The sequence below is a fragment of the Anomalospiza imberbis genome, chromosome 5, assembly GCF_031753505.1.
Source record: "Anomalospiza imberbis isolate Cuckoo-Finch-1a 21T00152 chromosome 5, ASM3175350v1, whole genome shotgun sequence".
Lineage (NCBI taxonomy): Eukaryota > Metazoa > Chordata > Aves > Passeriformes > Viduidae > Anomalospiza > Anomalospiza imberbis.
Genome location: NC_089685.1, coordinates 68,382,009 through 68,395,605, shown reverse-complemented (window position 1 = coordinate 68,395,605; position 13,597 = coordinate 68,382,009). Strand labels below are relative to the sequence as shown.

General features: G+C 47.3%; 1 protein-coding gene across 6 annotated transcripts in view; it reads left to right on the top strand.

Moving 5' to 3' along the window:
- Nucleotides 1-13,597, top strand: part of CACNA2D4 (calcium voltage-gated channel auxiliary subunit alpha2delta 4) — a 131,360-nt gene that overhangs the window by 96,974 nt on the left and 20,789 nt on the right. For 4 of the 6 annotated variants that reach the window (XM_068191783.1, XM_068191777.1, XM_068191775.1 and 1 more), the window contains 5 exons: nt 2,665-2,726; nt 3,804-3,818; nt 6,228-6,272; nt 7,182-7,244; nt 12,894-12,964. In XM_068191783.1, the coding sequence (XP_068047884.1) occupies nt 2,665-2,726; nt 3,804-3,818; nt 6,228-6,272; nt 7,182-7,244; nt 12,894-12,964 (256 nt within the window). Of the gene's footprint in view, nt 1-2,664; nt 2,742-3,803; nt 3,819-6,227; nt 6,273-7,181; nt 7,245-12,893; nt 12,965-13,597 lie in introns of those variants that run through there. The other 2 variants (XM_068191776.1, XR_010999517.1) reach the window with 2 other exon arrangements.

Sequence of the window (13,597 nt, the reverse complement as noted above, 5' to 3'; positions counted from 1 at the left end):
AGAGAAGCCAGAGAATGCAGACAGAAAGAGGGGCAAGCAGAGGATGAGCTAATGAAGCAGGCATGCTCAGCAGAGGGATGAACAGGTGGAGGGGAAGGCTCTTCTCTCCACCATGAACAGCAGTGCACAGCTCCAGGGAAGGCCCCCTGCAGCCATGGCTTTGCAGGCAGCGTGAGGAGTGGCAAGTGGTGCACAGCTTTGGGTACCATGTCAACACGGTGATGCCTACCTGTGCCAGGTGCTCAGCACCGCTTCTCCTCCTGCTTTATTGCATTGCTGGGCTGCTGCAGTGGCACAAGTTGCTTGCATATGAGTAGGAATAAAACTGTTAGCCATGGTCTCCCTGGGGAATCTGCAACGGCCACTCATCATTTCATGGACCTCAGATCTTCCCACTAACGCAGTATACCCTTTGCCACCAGAGCAAAAAGGCTCATTAACAATCAGTTGTTCTTTGGAACAAGCACAGAGGAGTTCATTGCAGTTTTTTTCCCTCTCACTTGAGCTATAGCATCATCCTTATCTCAGACTGGATCACTGCTTTCCTCCTTTCTCCTTGACCTCACCAACAGTGTGAAGACACACAGATGACTATTTGTTACTAGCACTGGGGGGTTCATTGTGGCCTGCTTCTCCTCAGCTCCCATGTCTTACTCAGGTCACCCAAATGTGTGAAAGTTTCTCACAGTTCTTGCCAGTGGCTGCCACTTTCTGACCCTGCCACTGGCCACCAGTGTGACCCCCCAGGTTTTCTTCTTCATCGTGTTGCAGGCAGCCCTGTCCAGGTTAGGTATGTGTTACTTATACCTCCTGGGCAGAAGCAAGGATTTACAACTAGGGACCAAGACCTCTCTAAAGAACAATTTGAGGCCACGTGTTCCCAGTGGCAAAAACATGAGCCACTGAGTAAGTCTGCATTACAAGGTTAGTTATGTAGGTATCGACTCCTCTTCAAGTCTCATGAAAACTATGTCCTGGGTAATACTCAGTCCCATTGATGTGATCTGCTGTGATAAGGGGAATGACTCTTTCTTGAGAAGGTTTGAAAGGATGAATTTATTTAAAGCTACGTACCAAATTGGGTGCGTGGGCCTCATGGGACTCAGCAGCAGCAGCAGCACCGCTTGCCTGCTGTCATGGCGTGTCGGTTTGTCAGCAGGGGCACCAAGCCAAACCATGGCTGCCAGCCGAAGCTGAGGCCTCTTTATCCAGGCCAGGCTCAGCCCTGTCCCTCCTCCTTTGTTTGCATTCTTTGTCTTGTCTGGTTTGTGCTCTGTGAGACTTAGGGCAATGCAGCTCTACAGAATCATTCCTTTCCCCCACAGACAGGCAGTCAGATGCAGTTTACAGCAGGGAGAGCTGGATGAGAAATATGCCGCTGATATATGGGATGTGTAAGATGTAATTCCTACCAGCAGTAGGATGTGACAAGGACACTAGTATAAAACACAAAGCTGATGCCAGGTGCTAGGGTCTCTGTACATGAGGCAAGAAAATATACAATTGCATACTCCAGTTTTAATTCATACCCATCTGAATTAGAGCATCAGATCATACTGTTAGCTTAAAAGCACCCACACGGCATGATTCAGATTTAAAGGATCTGTTCCCCCCTTTGAAGTTCCTTTTAATTCAGAGGAAATCTGTGGAAGCAGCAACACTTCATCCTCCTGATATTGGTGGTTGGGAAAAAAGGCCCCAGATCTCCCTCCCTGTATTTCTTTTTCTCCCTCATTGCACTTGATATTCTATTTCAAGGTCCTGCTTGAGGCTGTAATTCCTCCAGAGCTCTTGGATTCAACTAGTTGACACACAGCCCAGTTGTTCCCCGTCACCACACCAGGCTGTGCACGACTGCACTGGTTATTGTGTGTTCTTGTAGCAACCAACCCAGGACAGCCAGGTTGGCCTGTCAGGGAGACCCTGCACCATTCCTTCTCCTCTGTAACTATGCCTTAATTCAGGAGCATGATGCTAGGAATAGAAGGGAAATTAAGCCAGGAAATTAGGACACACTTCATTAAGAAGCACACATACACACAGAGTTCTGCTTAGCCCACTGAGCACTAGGCTGGGACCAGGTAACAAACCACTATTCATAATTGACGCTTCCTGTCAAGTGGCATTCATTATTCTGTGCTTTTCTAGTGGCTTAGGAAAAGTCTAAATCTCTGTGGTTTCCCTTGAGACAGGTGGGTTTTCAAATTAATCCCTTCCTCACTGGCCTACTTTATTTCTGATTGATTCTGTGTGGTATAAGAGTTGAGGCTGGGGCGATCACAAACATCCATTCTGGCCAGGCAAATCTGAAAAAGACAAAGGCAAAAGCTCATGCCATCCTGAGGAGGCTTTTGGGGGGTTTCTATTCTTTTTTTATTATTATTATTATTGTGGTGTTGTTGATGTGTTCGTAGCTTCATAGTGTTTAGTGTGAGGGAAATCTCAGTACTTTGGTACAGTCAGTGTCGCCTTTTCCTCTCCCTTGTTAAACCTCTGACTCTCACTTGGCAGTCTGACTCAGCGCTTACCATTCACACTTCGAGGCAGGTTGTAATTGTGATTTCCATCCCATCACCTTGGGCAAATATTTATTCCTCTTTTCCCGGTTTGTACTTGTCTTTAATGCTCCTCTTTTGATCTTCCCCTCTTTGTTGTTTCCTGCAGCGGTGGGTGTGCAAATAAAGCTGGATTTGCTCCAACGCAAGTTTTGGATGGCCATGCAACAGGTGAGAGCATCAGCAGTCATGCAGAGACACAATTTAATGCTCTTCGTCAGCAAGGTCGATGCTATGTTACATCACATACAATGACATTTTAATGAGGGCTTTTGTGGAATTCACATTAAGAGATTTATGAAGTAGATTAGTTTGAAGTCACACATTTCTGTAATCCTTTGACAGCACTAATGCCTTGTGAGCCATGAGTCTGTTCTGCAGATGCCGTGGTGACAGTGTCAGCATCCTGTCCTGGCATTAGCTGTTCTTCATGTGACACATTTAATTGTGGAAATATGCTTGTGCTCATTCAGCCTTTCAGAAAACTCATGGAAATCTGCAATTTTGGGCTCACAGAAAAAACATCTACTGCCTTCTCTTATCATCTTGATAATGATAACAAAACGCTACCAGCTTGCCAAAATAAAAATTATTTGCTCCAGGGATAAGCTTTTGGTGTTGTCCTAATATTAGATACTCTTCTGGACTGAAGGAAGTGGAATAATTAAAATAACTCCCCTGGTCTGAGGAGCAAGAAAAATGAAACACCTTTCCCTTATCACCCAGGGAATTCTTCCCAGGCTTTGCTTTCAGGGAGGTCTGCTGGGGGGGTGAACATGACAGGACTGTAGCAGCACACATCAGAAGTGGCTCTCTGCTGTCAGGAGAGGGAACTGTCATCAGATGGGGATGACAGAGAAGGTAGGAGGGCAGGAAGCCACTCTGTGGTGGCAGGAGCATCCTCAGAGGTGGGGATCACATAAACATAACCTGAGCTAAAAAGATTTCTGCAAAGCACATGAGTGCATCCTGAAACAGCAACAGAGAGCTTCATTTTAAAAGCCCTGCTCAGGGCCATACCCAGGCAGTTCTCATACAAACAAGCCCTCATGGGTGTTTGAAGGAGGCCTGTGTGCCAAGGGGCTGCGAGCTGTGGTCCTGGTAGGTGCTGGTGTGAAAAAAGCTCCATGTGGTTTCCCAGGATGTCAGCACCGCTGGACAGAGGAATGACTAACAGATTTTGTTTTCTCTCTCTCTCCTCCCTCACTGATGCTGTGCTGCTCTGGATGTCCATGCTGTGCCTCCCAGCCCAATGACACTGATGTAAGTAGACAAAAGCTGGGGACAGGGAAGCATCCTGGCGTGCCTCGCCGCAGCTTGGCTTCCTAATTGTGTCATTTGTGTGCCAGCATATCATAGGCACTGTCCCTTGTCTGTAGCCTCTGGAGAGGGTCCAAACCTGTCACAGGCTGTGTTTGTCTTCACAGTAATTAAGTGTCTTTGGCAAAGCTCAAAGTGCTCTGGGTCACAGAACCTGACCAACAGCAGGAGGATGCTGTGAGGTAGGCTGGTCTCTGAGGAGGGAGCTGTGCCCATGAAGCAGCAGATGTCGCCTGAGAAAAACCAGGGAGCACAGGCTCAGTTCTGCCCCATCTCAGGGGCTCCCTGCAAGCTGCCAGTGCTCTCAAACCAGGGTCCTGGCTGTGGTGCTGCTGCTGTATGGCCAGCCCAGCACCAGGCACTGCTGGAACTTCTCTAGGTCTGGAAGTGCAGTGGCAGTGAGATTCAGCCCTCACACTGCTGAGGAAGATGTGTGAGGCACAAGCCCTTCTTGTGGAAAAACCACTGTGGTCCACCTGGGTTTCTGTTCTGATATCTGAACCCTGGGCTCTGTGTTTGTTATCCCCCAAGGCCATAACTGTGGTTTGTTGTAACCATGTTTCTCTGCTGACCAAAGGAAACAGCCTGCCAGGTGACCTCTAGGAATACATCCAGGGAAATAAAACAACCACGTCTTGCTTTGTGGTGAGGCAGGGGTGAGATGGTGCTTGCAACTGGGGATAAAGGAATTTTTTTAAACCATCATCCCTAGAGTCTCAGAAAGCCAGCTGGATTCAGAGTGTGAACATGTGATATCGATATCGCAAAGATGTGGGACTTGAAACAAAGTCAGGCATCTCCAAACCTCCTCTGAAGTTGAACAGAGGGACAGAAAACTGGTTTTGTTCTGCAAAACTCAAGGGGAGAAACAAATTCTAACTGAAAGTTACAGTCTTGTTGTGATCTGGAATGGCCAATTTACCTCTTGTTACTGAGAATCACCCAGAAAGGGGGTTGGATTTTATGTCTAAGGGTTTTGAGAAAATAGTGGGTAGCTGGCTGAGAGCAGACAGGCTGTGTGCTAGGGCAGTGTCCTTCCCCGAACCCAGAAAACCTCTGGCAGAAAGGGGACTCCATGCACAGAAAAGGCAACACTGTGTCAGCTTTCTTGCCTCTGCTACTGGAAAAAATAGAATTAAAAAATAACACAAAGAGACAGACACATGCAGCCACGGCAAACTCTGAACAATTATGAAATCAATAAGCACCTGAGGGGCTTTGTTACTCACCACTTAACCCCTCGTGTCCCCACCCAGTTCAGTGTTGTGAAACACATGTCAAGTCCACTATGCAGAAATTCTAAATGAAAGAAGTGGATGGTGCCTTGGGCTACATGTGCACCATTCACATCCTATTTTATCATTAGCTATCTGGAGAATAAAAAAACCAACAGCAACAACAACAAAAAAATCCCTGCCTGAGAAGAGCCCTGATCTAAAAGACCATGCTATATTCGTAGTCCAGATACTAACAGATGCTGAAATGCATGCTGGTTTCTCCCTGGTGCACAATGACCTTTGCTTTCGCCCTTTCTTTACAAGTGCCTCCTCTGCTTGGAGTGCACAGGTCCTGCTGGGCACATGTCAGGGAGGCAGGTGCGGGATCTGAGCCCTCAGGAGAGGGGATGTTGCTCGTAGAGGCAGGGAGCTGGAGTGGCTGACCTGGGGGTGGTACCTGTGTGTGCTTCTGAGCTTGTCCTGGTGGAAGTGCCAGCTGAATTGCAGAGCTGTCTGGGATACTGTTATGCAAACCTTTAGCCGGCAGTCCCAAGGGGGAGACAGTAAGATGGGTTCATGCCATGTGCTGAGGGATACACTCAGTGCAGGTGGCTCTGGGTGCAGCTGCAGGTTGAGCTCTGGGAGCCCCAAGCAAGAGGCTGTGACCTGGCACTGACCCTTTGCACAACAAAGGGCACCACGGGGACATGTGGGACAGCCAGGTGTCCGGCCACCTGGAGACACAGCAGGAGCAGATGTCCCAGCAGGATGACCCCAGACGATCACACGCATGGGCTGTGAGGGTATAAAAGCTCAGTTTCCTTTGTTTGGGGCCCCTCCTCAGAGGCACTGGCTCGAGCTCTTTCTGTGTTGCTGCACCATTAATAAATTGCTTTAAGGTTCTGGATGTCTGAGACCCCGCTATGGGAAAGCTGGAGTTGAACGAGTAAGGAAAACTTGTCTGGCTGTGTATGGCGAGTCAGAGACCTGTGGGGTCACTGTAGCTGCTGCTGCCTCAGTCCCAGCAATGAAAGACTCTGGTGGTGGGGGAGTGACCGCCAGAGCAGCTCCTGCATGGTCAGCCTGGGAAGTTCCCTTCACGCCATGGTTAATTCTCCACTTTTTCTCTTTGCAGTGCCGTGGCTTGGATGGTGCCTGTCCGCTCAGCTGTCAGGATGACGTAAGTTGCCTCAGTTTCTTCTCTGTACCTGTGGTGGGTGTGATCGACCACCTGCTCTGTGGAGATGTCTGTCTCCCCAAAAAAGGCAGTGCCTGTTGTCTCTTCACAAGAGATTGCACAGCTGGGGCAGGACCTCATAGTAATGAGACAAATCTGCAGTTTAGGGCTTCTCCCCAGCTGGGCCAGGGCAGAGACATTGGGAATCCAGCCAGTGAAAGTCCATCTCCTTTAAATCTGTCTCCCAGGTATCCCAGATCTTCAAAAAAAAAAAAAAAAAAGTGGCTGTCAGCATGACATGCATGCTGGACACCTTTCTTTGTGTTTATGCCACTGCTTCAGCCTTGGTATCAGGAATGTGTGAGACAGGAGCTCCTCTGCCCTGAAAAGTGAGATCACCAAAGATTTTTTTGTTGTGTGTTCATGTAGGATTTTCTCTGTTTGCTAGTTTTCCCTGCAGGAAAGAGTTTTCTTCTAAACTCTGTGCCTCCATTTCCTGCTTTGCAAAATAAAAGTAGATCAGCACTGATACTCAGTGGTGGGGAGAGGGTTATTTTGTGAGTGATTATAAAACTCTGAAATCTGAAGATGGAAAGTATTAGATACCATATTACTAAAGAGAAGAGCACTACAAACATCCTGAAGGATGCCTTGCCTTAAGTGTGGCTCAAAGCCTGCTGGGCCTGCACAGAGCCCCAGCTAGCGACAATCTCTGTCACAGCTCATGGACTCAATACCCCAAAATGGAGGCAGAGAGGGAAAAGAATTGTGTAAAACTCATGGTAGCTGAGCTGTGGGGCTTGGTGTGGAAATGCCAAGGCTGTTGGCGTAATCACAAACCCACACTGCTCCATCCTGAATTCAAACAGGGGAAAAGCCATCTTTAATATTGCTTCTCTTCCATCTCTGCAGATTCTGAACTGCTTCCTTATTGACAACAACGGCTTTATACTTGTTTCCAAAATACCTGAAGAGGTAAGAGAGCATAAGAGAAGGAGGAGAGTGGGGTTTGCTTGTTCCTGAATAACCCACCAGAGCTGGTTAAAACAAATGAAGTTGAATTGTGTAATAAGGGTGGCTGTGGTGTAATTAAATTCAACTGCGCAGTGAGGGGGAAGGCTCCCAGCAGAGTGACAGCACATTCTAGGTGAGGAAGGAGTTTGCAGTGATAAGGAAGGAACTAGTCAAAATATCTTTTGATCAGAAGAAAGGAAATTAGACTGTTCCCTTGGCACAGATGCTATTGAAAGATGATCTGAGACAGGGAAGGGAAGGGAAGGGAAGGGAAGGGAAGGGAAGGGAAGGGAAGGGAAGGGAAGGGAAGGGAAGGGAAGGGAAGGGAAGGGAAGGGAAGGGAAGGGAAGGGAAGGGAAGGGAAGGGAAGGGAAGGGAGCAGCACTTTTGAGTGCTTCTGAAGTCAAAGCAGGTGTTCCTCAGGAAAGAAAACTGAGGGGATGGTAAGAGCAAAATGCTAGAGGCAAAAAACGAAGACAAAATAATTTAAGTAAATTGGAAACAGGAACACACCTAAAGAATTAGAGGATTTACTGGTCTTGCAGAGGTGAAAGGAGCAAGAGAAAAGGCTCAGAATAGAAATAAAAATAAGGTGTGTGGTTCCACAGCCATTTCTAGGGAGCTGAAGGGTGCAAGTTTGATGTGACATCCTGTGCAGCTGGGTAAAGTTAACACTATCAGCCACTGCATGGTTGAGCTACACTTTTCTGTTCTCTGATAAATTCACCACAGAGCTTCTTCTTTCAAAATAATTAAACCCCACAGTTCTGGACATCAGAAAGTGTTATGTGGGAACAGTCTCATAAACAACAAAGCAATAAGGCAATAGTAAGAGTGGGCTTAGAGAAGAAGTGGGAAATGAAGGGGGTTTGTTACTGACAGAATTGTGGAGTTCCACTAAAATTGTCATTGTACTGGAGTTAACAAATGCAGTTTGGCTATTTCCAAAAGGCAGTAGATCCAATCCCAGAAATTACTTTCTTCAAGATCTGACAAACAGGTTGAAATGGAAATTAAGGTAACAGACCTCCTGGTGGATGTAATTGGCACAAGCAGCACAGCTTCCAGAAGGAAGAAAACTTATCAGCTATAGGTCTTTGAAAGTGTGACAAAATCAGGAGGTAAGGGAGACTAGATAACCTATTGGATTTCAGTTTTCTTCAGCCTTGAACAGAGTTCCTTACAAGAACCTGGTGAAACAGTGAAGCATGAAGTAGTGACATTGATCTCAAAGTAGCTGGGACAGAAAAGAAGAATTTTTAGATGGCTATTCAGATGGAAAACATCAGCTATATGAGTCCCATGGTTTCCCACCTGGACTTGGGTTGGTTAGCATATTCAGAATGGGCTGGCAAAAGTAAAAGGTTAGACTGTGCATTCTGCAGGCACTGCACCGTGAGTTCAGAGAGGCTGAGACTCTTGAGAGGCACAGAGCAAAACCAATCAGCAACACAGAGGCATTGGGGGGATAAAGACAGATACCAAGGGAAACTTATTGCAAGGAATAACCAACCTCTTTTCTGTAGGAAAGTGAAAAGTGCCCTACCCAGCACACTGAATAGTCTGGTAGAAGTGTCCCTTCAATGACGTGGTGTGCCAAAAAAACAAAAAAGCAAATAGAACTTGAAGACTAAGGGAGAGAAATGCTGTAAAAGTTGCATTGGCTCCCCACTCTGGGTGGCCAGGCCCTACTGAGTTTTTGGGATGGGCTTGTGGCCTTAGGAATTGCTGTTTTCTCCTCTGATGCCCATGGCATGCCCATGGCATTTTCAAAGCCATTTCACTGACTCCTATGACATGTGTCCATCAGTGGAGACAGCTACACCCTTTAGCTACCATGTCACCTGTGTGTCCTTGGCGGTGCCCTCCTGGGTTCTGCCTCGGTGCTTTATCCTGCATCTTATGGAAAATGGGTTTTTCCAAAGCTCATCTCTGAAAGATCTGACTAGCAGAAACACGGCATTATAGTGGATTTGGGTAAATTGTAAACATTATCCACATGCCTCCAAGATCAGGCATTTTGGCAAGCACCAGAGCTGTCCTCCTCCAGCTTTTACCTTCCCTGACCTCAGAGAGTTCACCACTGCTTTTTTTTTCTGATTTCTTTATCCTGTTCCAGTTACTGTTTTTATTTCCTGGTGGCACCATGAGTCTCCACACTGTTAAACCCTACAGTGAATTCAAGACAGCACTAAATCAATTCCCTGGGTTTCCTAGCTTTGCCACCTGGATGTTGCTGCGTGGGATCACTTGCTGCTGTGTGGCCTTCCCTGTCCCATCCTGTAGTCTTTCCTTAAGGCATCCATTTTTAAAAAATGCCAAAAAAAATCCTGTACCTGGGTTTTTGTGGGTATTTTGGTTTTTCTGCCTGCCAGAGCTGCCTAGTGCCTGCATCTCCTTCCCTGGGTGACCACATTGGAAATCAGAGCAGCTTCCTGCAGGAACGGAGTGAGGACATCGTGGCTCAGGCTCTGCTCTCCTCTGCCCTTGGGATGGGGGATCAGGGTGAGGGATTGGCTCTAATAACCTCTGTATGAAGGCAGCAGGAAGCTTACTGGCAATTGGAAACCATCATGGAAAAGGGAATCAGTATTTTTATGAGTGACAAGTTGGAAGCTCCCTGCAGGATTACTTGGGGAAGAACGGGTAATCTCTTAATTCGAGCTAATCTCCCCATCCAGTCTCATCCCAGAGGGAGCAAAGAGTTAAAACACAGAGCCAGGAGAAGGGAGTGAGTGAGGACTTGGAGGAAGGAAAAATAAGTGGCGGGGTCAGGCCGTGCTGCAGGGAGGGCTGCTCTGCGTTTTCTGTCACGTTTGCAGCCGTGGCCCCACAGCCACCCCTGAGTTTTTAGCTGCTTCTCACTGCCAGTCATAGGCACAGATCTTGAGCTCCCTCCACCTGCTCCATCCAGATGTTCCCTCTCTCACTAAACCCCTTTTTCTAGGATTGCTGCCTTCTGCCTGAGGCATTTTGCAGGGGATGTCTGCAAACTGCCCAGGTGGGACTTCAGGAGCAGGGTGCAGAGGCAGCCAAAAGGCCAAGATTTCACCAGAGCTCAGAGCTTGTGGAGAAGCAAGGGCTGGCTCTGTTTGAGCCATGCAGCAAGGAGGCTGCCTGTCTGCCCAAAGCCTGGGCATTTTGACAGATCTTGTTTGTCTGCAGCTTCTGAGTGTACAAAAAGTGTAAATTGCTCAATGAGCCAGCAATGCATGGATACATGTGAGCAGTGATGTAGCTTTTGAGTCATAAGTGTGCTCTGGATTGCATGCACAGCCTGCCTCCTGTGCACAGCCTGCACACGTGTCTGTATGCTCAGCTGCAGGGGGGAATGACACAGCGTGTGTCATGTGGCATGTCAGAGCAATGCTTCGTGCTGTCAGCCTCTGAAATGGCAAGGGCCTGTGGAAAGCTGCCCAGAGATGGGAGTTAGGAGAAACACAGCAGAGGGATGCCTAGGAGAGCAGCAGCCACTGGAGGAAGCAGGATGTAATGAGAGCTGCTTTACAAAACGTTGCTCCACTACAGGACAACTTTGCTTTCTGCCTAGTGATGCTTTTCTCTGTTACTACCTGCAGAGGGTACCTAAACCAGCAGCAAGCTTTGAATGTCTGGCTTGCTGTTGGAGGCCAGTTTGCTTTCTGAACACGCTCCCATGAGGCCATACTCTCACTTGCACTGAGTGAGTTTTTTTGAAATTAAAGTATGTGCTTCTTAAAAAAAGTTGTATCAATATCTGTTTATGAGGAGTAAGAACCTCACAAAAGAGGTTGTTGGTTGAGAATTTCTGAGGTTGCTTTTTGATGGCTTTTTGTTTGTTTTGTTTTAAAGACAGAAAAATCTGAACTTTAATTGAATGTATCTAGTTTTTACCCTTGAAAACAAGGGAAGGGAAGGGAAGGGAAGGGAAGGGAAGGGAAGGGAAGGGAAGGGAAGGGAAGGGAAGGGAAGGGAAGGGAAGGGAAGGGAAGGGAAGGGAAGGGAAGGGAAGGGAAGGGAAGGGAAGGGAAGGGAAGGGAAGGGAAGGGAAGGGAAGGGAAGGGAAGGGAAGGGAGCAGCACTTTTGAGTGCTTCTGAAGTCAAAGCAGGTGTACTTCATTCTTATACCTATACAAATGATGTCCTACATGGAGAAATTGGGCCAGACATCAGCATCTCTTGACAGGATGGGCCTCATTTACAGCCTTGCAGTGGCCCCCTCCCCTTGCCCCACTGCCTGCAGCTTGCACTGTGTTAAATCTCCCTGCTGGGTCTGCAGACTGGTATTAAATGGAAGCAGCTGGCCTCTTCATCACCCTAATCAGATTGAAAGAGCGAGGGAGGTGAAAAAAGTTAGTGCTTGCTCAGGCACATTTGACTGTCTGAGACGATTACAGCCTAAATGCTCGAAGGGGAGTTGATGTTATGTATCAATTTATACAGTGAAATGACTTCTAAAGCCTTTTGGGAAGAGGCTCGTAACCATGTAACACTACTGCTAGATGATTACCATGTGATCTTAGGTAAATCTGCCTAAGAGTTTGGGCTTTTTTTGTGGAAATGTCCCACTCAAATAAATGAAGTCATCTGTCATCTGCTAATACATGCTAAATGACTGCTAGCCTATCAGTGGAAAAGCAAAACATCCCAGACTGTGTGAATGCTTCCATAACACATGGGAGCTATGTACTCTGTCAGGACCCATGAGCCAGGAAAACAGACAGAGGACAGCTCATATCCGCACTTTTATTATTTACAAACATTTCATTTACTTGCTTGTGAACAAAGCGGTGGACTTGACAGGTTTGAAGCATTTTTGCAATATATTTGTCTGGCTTAGTAATCAGGAAGGCCAGAATTGTTTGTTTGAGGAAATCTTTAAAGAAGCAGTTAGCAGGTTTGAGATTGGGTCCTTATTTGAGATTGTTGACTCCAAGGCATACATGGAACCAGAGAGCCACAAGCTCCACCTTTAGTTCAGGCATGCAAGCAGGACTGGGGGGTTGTTGTCCCCCCAAATGCAACTTAGTTCTAGCTGTGCCAGTGCACAGTATGTAATCTACAGGGATGGATGGGTTTGTGTTGTGTTGTTTGGGTCACTGCCTGCTCAGAACTCACACAGCAGTGAGTTGTAAAATTGTATTTACTACCTAAATAAATCTGTATGTCACACTTGTGCATGGTGGACCAGTTCACCTAGGGCAGCAGGAGAGCAGAGGTTTCCAAAACCACAGTGGCCATGGGTAGCAGAGAGGCTCAAATGGAAGACTCAGACATTCAGATCCAAAGAACATGGATTCCCAATAACCCAGAAGGGAGTCCAGGCTTCCATGAGTCAGCATGCCTGTGTCTCTGCAGCTTGAGAGTCTGCCTTTTTCTGATACAAGCCACAGGACTTATGTGGGCTAAATCATTTCCAAGCGTGGTAGGAATGGTGCAGGATGCCCAGCTGGTGAAGGGGGAACTCCTCCCTCAAGCTTTCCAGCCAGCCAAAGGACAAAGCTCGGTGTTGCCTCCTTACAAAAACCCTCATTGTGTACAGCAGGCCTCCAGACAAACTAGATCAGCTGGAGCCATCGAACATTTGGAATATTTACAGTTTATTCTGTTTTTCCCTTTTTGTGCTTGCAGACTGGAAAATTTTTTGGTGCAGTGGATGGCTCAGTGATGACCCAGCTGCTAAACATGGGCATGTTCAGGCGGTAAGTGGAGGATCTCCACACTGTACTTCTTGTTCTTTGCTGGTGTATGGGTCAGAGCATGTTGGTCTCTCTAAGAAGCAATTGAGCACAGAAAATGCACCTGCTGGTGATGCCTGTGACTCTCTTATCCAGACACAAGAGCTCCTTTAGCTACCTGCCCCATCTGCTGACTGGCTCAGCCATCATCAGCACACTGTTTCTCCTCATCTCTTGCTCTTCCACCTGCTGCAGAACACAGAGAGAGACAGAAACTTCCAGTTGCTGTGTGGCCTGCAGCTGCTTCACTGTCTTTTCCAGGGCAAGATGCTACAGGAAACTTTTCTTGGCATTTTGGGTACAGAAGTGCTTCAGTTCCTTCTGCCACTCAGAAAGCCTTTCTGGGGAGTGGTTGTTTGAGAGCCCCACAGATGCAGCATTGCAGCTGGCTGACCACATTTCTCTCTCTCAAAAAAAATTCTGTTCATCTCACTCCAATCCCTCAGCCAATGTCAGGAGAGAGTTCAGTGTTTCAGTGGCTTGAAAACAGGAACTAGGGGGATCTGAGGTAGTTAAAATTATAGTTCCTCTGCTTCATAGCTTGCTTTACTCACTGTCTGAAATTAGGGACATATTTCCTCCTGTACTGACCCAGTT